This window comes from Lactuca virosa, chromosome 6, assembly GCF_052849685.1.
Source record: "Lactuca virosa cultivar CGN04683 chromosome 6, Lactuca_virosa_CGN04683_v6, whole genome shotgun sequence".
In the NCBI taxonomy this organism is placed as follows: domain Eukaryota; kingdom Viridiplantae; phylum Streptophyta; class Magnoliopsida; order Asterales; family Asteraceae; genus Lactuca; species Lactuca virosa.
In genome coordinates this window covers 38,483,221-38,498,734 of record NC_136431.1, presented here as the reverse complement: position 1 = coordinate 38,498,734, position 15,514 = coordinate 38,483,221, and the positions used below count along the sequence as shown (strand labels likewise).

The 15,514-nt window shown below is 33.6% G+C and overlaps 2 protein-coding genes across 4 annotated transcripts; both read right to left on the bottom strand.

Moving 5' to 3' along the window:
- Positions 1-568: 568 nt before the first annotated feature.
- LOC145120003 (protein PHOX1-like) lies at positions 569-3,084 on the bottom strand. The gene is made up of 3 exons (XM_079055792.1): positions 1,188-3,084; positions 937-1,103; positions 569-833 (listed from the first exon to the last, which is right to left on the bottom strand). Exons 1-2 carry the CDS (start codon positions 2,662-2,664, stop codon positions 955-957), a joined length of 1,626 nt encoding a protein of 541 aa, XP_078911918.1. The 5' UTR covers positions 2,665-3,084; the 3' UTR covers positions 569-833; positions 937-954.
- Positions 3,085-12,377: 9,293 nt separating this feature from the next.
- On the bottom strand, positions 12,378-15,298 carry LOC145119834 (uncharacterized). Of its 3 annotated transcripts, none has more exons than XR_013714015.1 (3): positions 14,468-15,298; positions 13,905-14,040; positions 12,378-13,821 (listed from the first exon to the last, which is right to left on the bottom strand). XR_013714015.1 is itself a non-coding variant. In XM_079055593.1 (2 exons), exon 1 carries the CDS (start codon positions 15,154-15,156, stop codon positions 14,503-14,505), a length of 654 nt encoding a protein of 217 aa, XP_078911719.1. In that variant the 5' UTR covers positions 15,157-15,298; the 3' UTR covers positions 12,378-14,040; positions 14,468-14,502. The 3 variants fall into 3 exon arrangements, 1 of the variants encoding a protein (XP_078911719.1); XR_013714014.1 differs by having other exon boundaries at positions 12,378-13,810; XM_079055593.1 differs by having other exon boundaries at positions 12,378-14,040.
- Positions 15,299-15,514: the final 216 nt, after the last annotated feature.

The window sequence follows — 15,514 nt, the reverse complement described above, 5'->3', positions numbered from 1 at the left end:
CTAAATTTTAAAATAACACATGAGGAGGAGGAAGTTCAAATTAAGATAAATAAGCAACTGAGAATATTGAAGATAAATTAATTGTTGACTAGGATGAGGTCTATGAACTAGATGAGAAAAAAAAAAACCATATTAATGGAATTCATTCGAAGCTTAGAGTGTAATGCGTTGCTTGATTGGGGGATTTAATATATTTATTATTATCTTGTGTGTTATTTGATTATTTTCTAAGATCAATTATGTTTTATTATATTATACTAGTATTAGTGAAAGGTTATGGTTCTACTTCATAAATAATAATGATTGTTTCTCTCTCAAGGCTTTATTTAATTGGTTGGTGTATGTAGTTGTATATCATGGAATGTCTCATCTCTCTTGTGTTACATATATTTTATTTGTTATACAAATAAGCTAAAATGAACAACATAAATCATGCTTTAGTTATGGTGAATACAAGTGACTTTTTAAGAAGCAATTTGATTAAATATATCTAAACCTAAAACATGATGCTTCATGATATATCAATTATCAATTGACAAGTCTAATTTTCTAGTTAGCTTTACAAAGATTAAACACACAGAAATATAAAAAATAACATAACAACTTTTTCAACCTCATTTGCTCACCATGAGCAAGACAAACTATTACAATGAATGTTTATATAACTATATAACAAAAATGATGTATACTCCTTTGAGATTTATACCCTTGTAGGGGAAAAAAAATATAGTAGAAGCCTTGATCACACTAAATATAACAAAATCCAAGAAAAAACCACTTCTTTCACTTCCATTAGCAAAAGAAACAAAGTTAAACTACCAACAAAAAAATTCCTGCAAAACAAAATTCAGGATGAATTTATTCATTTATTGTTTTGTTTCTTGATTATACATTCATACAAAAACGAAAAAAAATATTAATAATATAAAATATTACCTTTCTTTTACTTTAAAATTAAAAATTCTCAAGAAGCGAATGTAGTTTGGGGACCCGCCTCCTAAACAACGGCTCCAACCGAAACGAAGGAATTCCAGTCTGCCATCTTTTCGTATCAAACATCTCATTCCATGCCTGAACTATTTCATCAATCTTGAAACTCAATCCTACAAATTACAAATCCAAATCCATAAAACATTTACAATTTTTATTAAAAAAAAAAAAAAAAAAAATTTCTCCGATTTATTTACCTTGCAAAGCTGTTCCATTTGAGCAGTGATTCTTTATAATGACAGTAATATCAGTAGGAGAAGCACCCGCAAGTTCAAATTTCTCAATCGAAACCTCCAAACATTCTTCCCATGATCCCAAACACATCTTCCATTCAACAACAGATCTCTCATAAAGCAACGTCCCCCATAAGATATAGATCTGAGATCTTATATTCACAGCTTGTTCCAAATCTTCATCATTTGATCCATCTTTAACATCGACAATCCCTTCCAGACCTAATTTCTCCAATTCAGTCTTATGTTCTTCGCATAGACTCAATCCATTCAGTCTCCTTTCTTCCGATTCTTCCCACATCTGCATTCCCTTTTCCATGTTTTCTTCAGCTCTGTTGTATAGCTCCAGGATTCTTGAAGAAGATGTTGGGTTTAGTGAATCGGTTTTGGATCCGAGTGCGTAACACCATGAGAGCTTTGCTTCTTCGAATTGTTGTTGTCCGAGTGCCAGGTGTCCTTCGTAGAAATCAGGTTTGACTTGTGTTGACTGTTCGTATCTTTCCCCTGCTTTTTCGTATTCTTTTTGGGAGAATTCGAATCCGATTTGCACTTGTTCTGATACTGATTCTTTGGTTGTTGTGTTGTTATCTTCTGAAATGACAATCGATTTTCTTGCTTTGTTCATGTGGACGTTGCCTAGGTTGAACAAAGCTAAAGCGGACATTTCTTGGAATTTTGATCCAGCTATGTCGAAAAGGTTCTGGGAGCTTTCTGTTGTGATTGTATCTTCCATTGCTTCTGAGTAAATCTCCATTCCGAGTTCATGAAGATCCAAATATGGATCTGTGTCGAATCCCACATGGCTCTTGAAGAGTCTTGAGAACTGGACAATCCATTCCTCTTTGGAATTCGTGATTCCTTCTTCTGATTTTCCCTCAGAAACAATGGGGAGTTGTTCGTTTTGGAAGAGCTCGTATGATGGTTCTTTATCTGGAGTAACTTCCACTAGGTAGAGTTTGAACGTACCTTGAGGATCACTTGAAGTTTCTGCAGATCTCAGCTCAGGTGTTGTTATAATGGTGATTAGATCTCCTTCTCGATCTTTGTACTTGATAAGAACACCATGTAAGGAAGGAAATCTGTCGCGAATTATCTGCCTCACGAATCCAATGCTACAATCAACAGGTAGCTGTGCCCACCTTATATCATCTCCAAACACCAGTTTCACTGCCTTCGTCATCACTTTTTCTTCTTTAACGATCTTCTTATCATCCTCCATCGCCACCTTCTTATCTATTCTCTTCTTTTTACCTCGGTTTACCTTGTTGTCCTTAGGTTTCTCCATGTTTTTTCCCCTGTCGATTTCTTCAACCTTCTTATTCTCAAAACCATTGGCGTCATTATTTTGTGTCGGAGTTCGATCAGATCCTGATGCTTTCTTGTGTTTCGTTACTTTTTCAGCCGCAGCCTGTAACTTCTTCTTACCGGAAGGTTTCCCCATTTCTACTCCAAATAATTAGCTCGAAAGTCGAAACCCCAAAATCTGAATTCCCTCGTTCCACCGCAAAACACAGAAACCCTAAGCTTGATAATTGCAACAACCCTGCCTCACACACGTATAATTGAACTATTAATCAACTCGATGCAAAGCCTTTCAAGCATAAAATTCAAAAAACACCGATAACAACAAGGAAAAAAATTACAGGATGAAGACGAAGAAGAAGAAAAACGGGGGGAAATAAATCAACACGAATGTGTTTCCCTCTCAATCCTTATATATCTGAAACCCTAATCGATTTAAAAGAGGCGGGTTTTTGGAAGAATGTTTTGGATTGAGGAGACGAAGAAACAGGGGAATTTTTGGCATAAAGAAATGATTATAATTAATTAATGGAGGAAACTGGCAAAGATGCGATGCTTGATGGAAACGACAATGCGCGCCTGAAGGGCCCACTTTTACCGACCGATCCTAAAACATATACAATTTTGTATTAGATAATCCAATATATATCATCAATTTCTATTATGCTCAAAATATATTATCAACTAATTACTTTAAAATTTATTTATGTAATGATTGTATTTGTTGTTTTAAGTAAATAGAAAAATCAATTATTTTTTGTCTATTTAAATGTTTAGTGTCGATTTTTAAATCAAAGTGTGCAACAATTAAAGACTTAAATGACTTAAAGTTATTAGTTCTTTTATGTAAAGTGATATATTAGAAAATGTTTGTGTTTAAATTGTATCAAGAATTAAACACTTAAAGTTGTTAGTTTTGGTAGGAGTTAATGCGTCGTATTACGTCTAACAAAGTGTTTTTAATAAGGATGTCATGAGTTTAATCTCAAACATATATTAAACATATTACGTCTAACAAAGTGTTTTTAATAAGGATGTCATGAGTTTAATCTCAAACATATATTAAACATATACTAACTCATCGTTCTAAAAAAATAGAAAACCAAATGGCTTTTGGAAAAATGTTAATGCACTAACTAATCTCACTAATGCCATGTGTCATGCTCCTAAGGAATTTTGTGGTAACATCCTTAAATTTTGAGATGTAATTGTGATATATGAAAATTTATTTATGGTTTATATTGCATATCTTATAATACAACTAACACAACATATTACATAAGGGAACCTAAATTATATATATTGTTACCCAAAAAAAACTATATTTAACACATCCTCTCGGTCTAAACGAGAGGTTCACAATACTAATTGTTGAATTGTGGATCTATTTAGATCAAACAATAAACATGTTAAGTGCGGAACTAAAAAACATTATGTAAAGAAACAATAATCAAGAAATATATGTAACACAATGAAATAAACAAAGAAAGACTTTGTATCGAGATAACTTCTGAAAAGATACAACTAGGATACTTGTACACCATACAATTATGCCTCTATTTATAGGGAAAACATGATAAAGATTGGGGCACATAACCGTGTTAAAAGACATGGTACATATTAATTAGTTCCAGTATCATACACTGACAAAAAGATATGTACAAATTATGTTCTTTTTACACAAGTTAACTAATTACAACCTTCGTCATAAAACACACTAGGATCTTCTGAATGACAGGTTGGCTTGCTTCGTAGGCCGTTGTGTCATTTTGTTGTGTGATCACTTCTTGTATCAACAAGATTATATAACATTTGAAATGTACTGATTGCTCTTTAAAATTGATTTTTTACAGCGTTTTGTATATTATCTAAGATCTTATGATGTGTCTTTGAATATGGGATTTTCCATCCAGATTGAATAACCATTAAGTTTTTTAAGATCTTGAAAAAAATTTCAAGTACGTTTTGTAGACATTTTAATTTAATTGTATTATATGGATCGTTAGGTACTTATAATCAATGCACGAGAGTCGGTTGTAAATCTAAAACCAGTACATATAACACATTTTATATCTCCTAATTATATTTGTCATTTTTCCATGAGTAGATGAGATTTTTAAATTGATTCTTATAATACATTTAAATTTCTTCGACTGCATTTTACATCTAAAACCGATTTGTATGATATATTTTAAGTATACCTAGATATATGGGGTTGACTAAAAAGACACCCCATTTTTTCATTTAGACACCCTATTTGATTTTTAAGGTTTTTTTTATTGATTGAATTTGTATTGTTTTTATTGATTGAATTTGTATTGTTTTTTCATTTATAACTCATTCCTTGATAATGACTTATTATTATGAACATGTAGAATTTGTGTCCATTTTTTACTTGATGTGTATATCTCTGACATATGTGTGTCATTCATCAATTATTTTACTAACTAACGAGTGAATATAAAATGTTGGTTGATGAACTCGAAGTAATCATTTTTTTGTATCATGTTAGATGCATTTTAATGCATCTTTTAGGAAATTTATTCCATACATTTACACCATACTTAGGTATTAAACCTCATGCATTTTGAATATTTTAAGACTTCTATGTAATTTTGTGAACCTTTGATTTGAATGTTTTTTTATATAATTTTCAGGTGGTTTGAAGTTGACTTCTTTTTATCTTTGTTGTGCCCACTACTCTAACATTCAACATTCAACATATACCATAAGGGTTTTAGTCATTCAATTAAAAGTGTGTCAACATCTAATCATTCACTTGATTATAACAACCTTATTAGTACATGTCTATTGCTCTAAAATAGATATACAAACTAAAAGAAATTCAAGAGAGAGAAAACATCTCAACGTGTTAAGGGCTGTGGAAGGCCCTTATGCATTTTGAAAAACCCATTTTTCCATTAAGGTTTTAGACTAGATTGTATAAAGACCCTCAATAGATAACACACCCATCATTTCAACAATAAATGAAATATTTGACAATCTAACAAGTAACTAACATATACTACACTAGTCAAATTTGTAGTTAGGTCAGATAACACTTAAACTTGCTTGACTAATCCAAAAATAAGCAATTAGGTCAAGCGGCTTACTTGACACAAAATTTAAGTCAAGTTGAGAGATACGATTATTTTGACTGATAATTCACTTTAAAGTTGAAGCATGTGAGACTTGAACCTAAGTTAACTCCATTTGTAAGTGTTTCATATCAAATGATCATCGTTAAGCACCTTTAAGTCAAGTTGAAGTCAAGTTGAGAGATACGATTATTTTGACTGATAATTCACTTTAAAGTTGAAGCATGTGAGACTTGAACCTAAGTTAACTCCATTTGTAAGTGTTTCATATCAAATGATCATCGTTAAGCACCTTGATGGTGAAAAGAAATATATAAAAACATTCAGATGTTGTCCGCATCTTGCTTCTCTCATATGCACCGATACAAACTCATAATTCACAAATACATAACAAGGACACTGAGATGTCTTATTGTCACATTTCGCCTCTCTGCCTTAATCAGTTAATTGTCCGATGCTTCTTTATATGTTGATCTCTTTGCGACTCTACACTCACTTCTCTACTTCTCTGCCACTCCGTCTCTTACATAGAATTAAATATTTTGTTTCGGTAAGTTTGTTTCTCTTAATTTCTTATTGTTGGATTAGTCCAGCTAGTTTAAGTGTTATTTAACCTAACTACTTGTTCAATTAGTCTAGTATATGTCTTCATTGTTATTTGTCAACTGTTTAAAAAAATTCTTATCATGTGGGTTTAGATCATTTTGATCTAAGTCAATCCAGTTTTTAATCGTTCTGACATGACTCATCAATCATCAACTTACTAAATAATAAACTTAGGAATGAGCATTTGGACCGGGGAGCTGACCGGAACCGGAACCGGATAGAACTGATCGGGTCGGGACCGGGACGATATTCTTGTGGATTTTTGGATCTGGGAACCGGTAAAACCGGAAAAAACCGAAACCGTATGTTGTTATTTCTCGAAGATCGGTTCCAACATTGTAGACACGTTAAAAACCGGAACCAATGGAACCGGAACCGGTAAAACCGACAGTCCTGTTCGGTTTCTATTTCCCACCAAGTTCATTTCCCAAACCGGTTCCGGTTCAGGCCGGACCGGTTCCGATGTTAATCCCTAGATAAACTCTTCTAACAAAAATTCTTAGATCCCCGTTACCCCATACATATTATATATCCCTCTAGAAAATACAACAATTATAGTTTTAGTCCTTATAATTTTTAATTTGTTTGAATTACATATTTGATCATTATAGTTCAAGATTTAAGAAATGATTATACTACACATTTGGTCCTTGTAGGCCGTTGTGTCATTTTGTTGTGTGATTACTTCTTGTATCAACAAGATTATATAACATTTGAAGTGTACCGAGGACTCTTTGAAATGGATTTTTTTTTCAGCCTATTGTATACTATCTAAGATCTTATGATGTGTCTTTGAATATGGAAATTTCCATCCATATTGAATAACCATTATGTTTTTAAGATCTTGAAAAAAAAATTAAGTACATTTTGTAGACATTTTAATTGAATTGTATTATATGGATTGTTCGGTACTTATAATCAATACACGAGAGTCAGTTGTAAATCTAAAATCGTTACATATAACACATTTTATATCTCCTAATTATATTTGTCATTTTTTCATGAGTAGATGAGATCTCTAAACTGATTCTTATAATACATTTAAATTTCTTCAACTGTATTTTATATCTAAAACTGATTCGTATAATATATTTTAAGTATACCTAGATATATTTGTAAGCAAATTGTAGACTATATGGGTTGTGTTTGGCATGTCACAGTTAGCTCATAAACTAGCTTATTTTTCGAGTTTTTTTAAGTTGTCATCTTTGGTAAGCCAAAAAGTAGTTTTTAAGCTAGCTTTTTAAAAAAGCTACATAGACTAGCTTTTATGTCATTTTATATATTTCAACTAGTTTTTCAACTAGTTTTACCAAACATTATTTTTTATTAGCTAATTTTTAAGCTATCAGCTAGCTTTTTATTTAACAGCTAGCTTTTTATTTAACAGCTAGCTTTTCAGCTATCAGCTAACTTTTTAGCTAGTACGTCAAACATAGCCTTAAGTGGAATATTTAAATTATCATTGCCCCATATTTATTAGTTTTCTAGGAAAATTAAATACCCCATGCTAGTAATTATTATCTCCGATGAATAAGATGTATTTCTCCTTAAAAGTTGCCTTTAATAATGTTTAACCCTTTTTTTAAACGGCGGAATATTATTAAAAAACCACTGCCTAAAAGACGAAGGCAGGGCAAAGGAAAAACAGATAAAAATTACATAATGTTGAATAGACAAACACACCAAGTAGCCCAATTACAATTCCTGTAATTTTCTCTATGTTTTACCCAACTAAAAACCATGGTGATGATATTATCCGCCAATGCCGAAGAAGAGACACACATTTTGTTGAAATTTTTTTCATTTCGAGCCCTCCAAACACCCCATAAATAACCGTAAATGATGGCTAAAAACAACTTCCTTTTTTAGGGCAATTCCCCCATTGGGTTGCACAATTAACCAACCCAACAACCGAAGAAGCAAGATAGGAAGAGATACCACACCAATCAAGAATCTTGTCTAAAGTGTGAAGAGCAAAAGGACAGCCAAGCAAAATGTGATCTGTCTCATCAACACCTGAGATGCAGCTAACACAGGAAGTGACAGAAGCATTTATACCTCTCCGAGAGAGCGCAATCACAAAAGGGATGTGATCCATGCAGGCACGCCAAGTAAAACAAGTGACTTTTGAGGGAACCAGATTGATCCAAACCTTGGGGTTGTCCACCGGCACAGTAAGCCTTGAATCGATCAAAGCATGAAGATCACGAACGTAAAAAATCCCATCCATAAAAAGTTTCGATCTCCAAGTATCGCTGCCCCTAGAAACAATAGCCGACTCCAAGCAGTTTTTTAAATCAATTAGTTCTTCTGCTTCAATTTGATTACACAGAGCCCTTTTCCAAGCCCAATTAAACGAAGTGGTATCCAATCTCTCAAAAACAAAACAAGATTTTTTTCTTATCCAACTCAAATAAAGAAAGGAACATAGATGCAAGATTGTCAGACCCGATCCAATTATCAAGCCAAAAGAGAGTATCCGAACCCGATTTGAAATGAATGTTAAAAAGAGAGTAGAAATCAATACCTATGTTCTCTAATTCATGAATTACTCTCGAAATATTATACCAAACGCCGGGGAGAGTTTTCTTAGCCATGGATTTCACTGGTTTTCTAACAAGATTATGAATTCCACAAATGACTCGTCTCCATAACGATTTATGATAGACCTTATACCTCCAAATCCATTTAATGAGAAGGGACCAATTTAGAGAACATAAAGATCCAACTCCCAAACCTCCTTTATTTTTATCACCTAAAATAGTTTTCCAAGCAACCAAGTTTATCTTATTCTTCTCATCACTACCTCCCCATATAAATCGTCTTCTCAGCTTTTCTAAAAGATCAATGATCGATCTAGGAGCCTTGAACAACGAGAAGAAATACAAAGGAAGGTTGCTCATCACTGATTTCACAAGCGTTAGTCTCCCACCAAAAGAAAGATTATTTGCCTTCCAAGAAAAAAGACGGTTATGAACTCTATCAACAATAGGCGCCCAATTTCTCTTAAGAGTCATGTTAGCACCAACTGGGACCCTTAAATACTTGAAAGGGAGAGAACCCACGTCGCAACCAAGGATCCGAGCACAATCCGAGACATCATTTCCCGAAACACCAATGCCAAACACATTGGACTTATGAAAGTTAACTATTAAACCGGAGGCAGCATGAAAACACCTTAAAATACGAGCCAAATTTGCAAAATTAGAGCAAGACCAATTACCTAAAAAGAGGGCATCGTCAGCATAAAAGAGATGCGACAGTGAGAGACCACCATTGGGGATTTGAATACCGTGAAAGAGAGACTTAACACAAGCAGATTTTAAAGCGACATTCAGACCTTCCATGGCAATAATGAACAAGAACGGTGAGAGGGGATCACCTTGACGAACACCTTTTGTAATAGGGAATTCTTTGGTAGCCGAACCATTTATTAAAACCGAGGCTCTAGAAGATGCGAAACACTCCTTAATCCAAAATCGCCATTTAACACTAAAGCCCATTTGAGACATAACCGAATCCAAAAACGACCAATTGATGGAGTCAAAAGCTTTGTCAAAATCAACTTTCAACAAGAACATTTTGTTTTTGGACTTCTTACCCCAAGACACCACCTCGTTAATTATCATAGGTCCGTCGATAATATTTCTCCCATCAACATAGGCCGACTGGACTTCAAGGATCACAGAGCTAATCACCTTTTTCAAACTGGACGCAAGAACCTTCACGATAATTTTATAAACACATCTGATGAGGCTAATATGTCTATAGTCGTTTAACAATAGAGGATCCTTGACTTTGGGCAATAAAGTAATAAAAAAAAGAGTTGCTCCCCCTGGAAAGACATCCACCCGCTTCAAAATGCTTAACGAATCGCATGCTATCATCTTGCATGACATGTCAATAATGCTTGATGAATTTGAAAGAGAAACCATCTGGACTTGGTGCATTCTCATTGCCACAATTCCAAATGGCATCTTTTACCTCCATAAGCTCAAAAGGCGACTCCAACCAATTCTTATTGACATCTGATAACTTCTTAAAATTCTCATTGATAAAGGAAGGCTTGCACAACTGTGTTTCATGGAATTTGGCCTCAAAAAATTATAGACTTCCCCCTTAATAGACCCGACGTCAGTAACCCAATTAACATTGATCATCAGCCCATTCATATAGGTTTTCATGTTTTTCATTTTGAGAGAATTATAAAAAAAAATTAGAGTTTTCGTCCCCAGGTGGGTTTTAAGAAGATAACAAAGGAAAAATACAGAAAAGAAACAGGATAACCTATATGAATGTAACAAAGAGTTTATTATGATTTTTAATCATTTTCTCAAATAAGAAGATAACAAAGGAAAAATACAGAGAAGAAACTACCAAGACAATCTTGAAAGGAAGGTATTCATTTTTATGTTTTATGATTGGGTAGGATTTAAATTGTTTTTTTTTTTTTTGTATTCATGAATCATGACATGTATAACACTTTCATGATTCGAAGAAAAACTACTAAGGCAATCTTGAAAGGAATAAAACTTTTTTAAACATGGCTTGATAATTTTATTTGCGTGCATATACTTTATATTTATAACTCATTCCTTGATAATGACTTATTATTATGAACATGTAGAATTTGCGTCCATTTTTTACTTGATGTGTATATCTCTGACATATGTGTCCATTTTTTACTTGATGTGTATATCTCTGACATATGTGTGTCATTCATCAGTTATTTGACTAACTAACGAGTGAATATAAAATGTTGGTTGATGAACTTGGAATAATCATTTTTTTGTGTCATGTTAGATGCATTTTAATGCATCTTTTAGGAAATTTATTTCATACATTTACACCATACTTAGGTATTAAATCTCATGCATTTTGCATATTTTAAGACTTCTATGTAATTTCATGAACATTTGATTTGCATGTTTTTTTATATAATTTTCAGGTGGTTTGAAGTTGACTTCTTTTTATCTTTGTTGTGCCCACTACTCTAACATTCAACATATACCATAAGGGTTTTAGTCATTCAATTGAAAGTGTGTCAACATCTAATCATTCACTTGATTATAACCAATGTTTTAAAAACCGGTTTTTTTTAACCGGTATGGTGACCGGTTCCCGGTTTAACCGGTTCGACCGCCGGGTCAATCGGTTTTATATTTTTCATGCTTTTTCTTATTTTCCTACACACATATACATATATAAATCATGAATTTGATGTTTACAAGTTCAAATATTAAAAATACACATAAAAATAAGTTGTAGATAAATCCAAATACATTAAAATAACACATAACCATAAGTTTTAGTGTGTTACATCAATCCATATACGTCAAAAAGAAAATAAAATATAATACCGAAACAAAATAATAGTTTTAGATGAATACAAACACATCAAAAAACTTTATAACATTTACTATATGTTTTTATTTAAAGAAAACTAAATAGATTTGAAAAAAAAATCACCAAAGTTTATTATGTAAATGGTTCTTTTTCATTTGTTTTTATTTGGTTTAACCGGTTTATTTTGACCGGTTGTACCGGTTTTTTCTAAAAACCGGCCGGTTCAATCCGGTTCAAAAATCAATGTAAAACCAGTGATAGTTGAACCGCTCCCTCCCCCGGATCCCGGTCCAACCGGTTCGACCGGCCGGTTCAAACCGGTTTTTAAAACATTGATTATAACAACCTTATTGGTATATGTCTATTGCTCTAAATTAGATATACAAATACTAAAAGAAATTCAAGAGAGAGAAAACGTCTCAACGCGTTAAGGGTTGTGGAAGACCCTTATGCGTTTTGAAGAACTCATTTTTCCATTAAGATTTTAGACCAGATTGTATAAAGACCTTGAATAGATATCACATCCATCATTGCAACAATAAATGAAATATTTAACAGTCCAACAAGTAACTAACATATACATACATATACTACACTAGTCAAATTTGTAGTTAGGTCAAATAACACTTAAACTTGCTTGACTAATCCAAAAATAAGCAATTAGGTCAAGCGGCTTACTTGACATAAAATTTAAGTCAAGTTGAGAGACACGATTACATAGTGGTGAATGCAAAGTCACAGAGATAATTTTTTTTGACTGATAATTCACTTTAAAGTTGAAGAATGTGAGACTTGAACCTAAGTCAACTCCATTTGTAAGTGTTTCATATCAAATGATCACCATTAAGCATTGATGGTGAAAAGAAATATATAAAAACGTTCACATTTTGTCCGCATCTTGCTTCTCTCATATGCACCAATACACATTCATAATTCACAAATACATAACAAGGATACTGATATGTCTTATTGTCACCTTTCGCTTCTCTGCCTTAATTGTCCAATGCCTCTTTATATGTTGATCTCTTTGCGACTCTACACTCATCTCTGTGCTACTCCATCTCTTACATTGACCTAAATATTTTGTTTCGGTAAGTTGTTTCTCTTAATTGCTTATTTTTTGATTAGTCTAGCTAGTTTAAGTGTTATTTGACATGACTCATCAATCATCATCTTACTAAATGATAAACCCTTCTAACAAAAATTCTTAGATCCCCATACATATTATATATCCCTCTAGAAAATACAATAATTACAGTTTTAGTCCTTATAATTTTTAATTTATTTGAATTACATAATTTTGATCATTATAGTTTAAAATTTAAGAAGTTACTATACTACACATTTGGTCCTTGTAGTATTTATGCATTATTTACAATTTCAGTCCATGTAGCTTTTAATTTGCATTAATTATAATTTTGGTTCATGTTTTTAATTGAGAAAATGATTAAATTGTATTTTAATACCTATAGTTTAATTATAATTTTGGTCCTTACAGTTTTTAACTTATAATTTTGGTCCTTATAGTTTTTAACTTGCATCAATTAAAGTTTTTGTCCCCAAAAAATGATTGCAATTATATTTTTAGTCCCTATAGTTTTTATACGTTAATTACAATTTTAGTCCAAATAATTTTTAACCCGCCACAATACTGTCCATCACCACTATGGTTTTACATGAACAAGGGCATTTTCAATAAAGATATTGACCAAAATCTAACCAATTTGACTTGAATGAAATTTTTTATGTTTTCATGATCTTTGCATTCATGTTTTTTTTTCTTATGTAATCAAGAATTGAGAAATCTTTAACTACTACATCTTTTTAAAAATATGAACAATAATTGATTAAAAAAGTGGGCAAGCCATTTCTTTGTAAAACATAGATTTATTAAAACCAACATTTTTTCATATATATCCAATGAAAATCATTTATGTTTTATATTATTATTATATGTATTCATATTGAATTATAATATTTTATGTTTTAAAATTTAGTCGACGGATTCCTCTTTATTTATGAAGGGCCATTATTTGTCTATCAACCCAACCCAAAGACATCTTTCCAGTTAGGTATTCGGTGTCTTTAGCGTGTGGAATAATTCAAAGTCCCAACTGTTTTAACTTCTCCAAAAAGATATGGGAAATTAGGAAGCCACTTCTTCAATTTTCAATTTTCCACATTTCCAGCGTCAAGGTCAAAAACTTCTAAACCACATTTATACGATCATTCCTGTTGCGTGACTTAAATAAGAGATTATCAAATCTTTTTATAAAAAATTTAAATTAAATAAATGAATAAATAAAAAAAATAAAGTACATATTACCTTACACGAAACGCACATACCACCAAATGCACCTCAGAAATAACGGCGAACAAGACGGCAAACGGTGATCGATGACGGAACGGCACGGCACGTAACGGAACATAACACGGCACAGGACGTAACACGGAATCTGATGCTGCGAAAACGAATGGATCAATCAATCAAACAGATGATTCAACACAAATCAACAGAACACACGAAAAGCATAACGAAATTATGATCTGATGTTCTTGTGTTAGGTTAATACTGAACTAATTAAGATTTCAAGTTGTTTAGAAGTGTTTTTGATCTGTTGAATGGAAGTGGAAAGTTCAATTCAAAATGTCCTTCAATTTTGCAATCACAATGGCTGCAAGCATATACTATCATCTATGTACAAAAGAGGATCGGTTTCTTTTCGTTTCGTTTAGATTCCATAAATGGATAAAGCTTCATCCTTGTGTCAAAATGTAAGGAATGATTTTCATGTCGGCGAATTACAAAAACAGCAATCTTCATCAGAATCCAAGCATCATCGCGGGAGAGATCTGTAATGGAAAAGGTAAGAGGTAAAATCATCAAACCTGTAACCGTACAACCAGAGGATTTTTGTGGAAAATCATAAGTCGTCGGCCTTGGACATGATGGAGAGACGGCTTGGTCGAGGCTCAAACGCCGATCTCCGCCGCTGTTGGTGCGACGACGGTCGGATCAAAGCAGCTAAAGCTCTCTTCACCAGATCTCCACCTTCGACTGTAGCGATTCGCACTAATGAATTCGTCATCGCAGATCTACGAGCATTCAACCGGTTTGGAGAGTACGTCATCGCTTGTGTGCTATTATAATTCTTGTGGAGACTACACCGAAACGATCCTGGATGCGTCGTAGGCGAACACATACACGTCTTCTTCGGTAAATTCTTCAGTGGATTTCCAGCGTTCTGTTTTCGAACAACCTGATCTCGAGAACTCATCGCCATCGACCGATTCGGAGATCCGGATCTGCTTGCCAACGAGAATCTCACCGCCGACGAAGTCACCGGAGCGAATCCGTGGAGGTTCACGCGCGTCGGCGAAGTCGGTCGACTGTAAACATGACTCGAAGACGGAGACGAATAGAAGCTGGAACTCGTTGATGACGCAAAGGGCGATGAGACCTCAGCTGCAAACGCCGATGAGCGACTTCCGAATCTTCCAGACGGAGAACCTGAACGGTGGAACTTCGATGTCAACGGCAAAACCGGTGCATTTGATTTTCTAGAAGATGTCGCCATTCTTTTCCCTTTGAGGAAAGCTTAAAGCAAGTACGATTTATTGGTGTTTGTGTATGGGAAAAGGTTTGGGAGGAATAGAAAGAGGGAGGAGAGGGGAGGGTAGTTTTACTGAAGGGCCCTTGGCTCTTCAGTTGGGCAAACCTAGCTCTGGTTCGAGGCTGAATTTATAGGAAGAGGTTATGCGTGGCATAAGTGGTAATTAAATGGAACTTTAGAGGTTAGTTTGCGAAGAATGTATTGGTTTTGGTTGGTTAAGTTAACCTTCATGATTAACCATGGTTGGGTTAGGGTTTTCTGGCTGTTCGCTTGGAAAATGATCGAACGGTTCTAAAATAGCGGGCGGCACAACACCGCAATG

Excerpts from the sequence above, each read along its gene's own strand:
- LOC145119834 (XM_079055593.1), bottom strand. The coding sequence starts at position 15,156 with ATGGCGACATCTTCTAGAAAATCAAATGCACCGGTTTTGCCGTTGACA.
- LOC145120003 (XM_079055792.1), bottom strand. The coding sequence starts at position 2,664 with ATGGGGAAACCTTCCGGTAAGAAGAAGTTACAGGCTGCGGCTGAAAAA. Across the intron at positions 1,104-1,187 it reads AAATGGAACAGCTTTGCAAG|GATTGAGTTTCAAGATTGAT; the intron begins GTAAATAAATCG and ends TGTAATTTGTAG.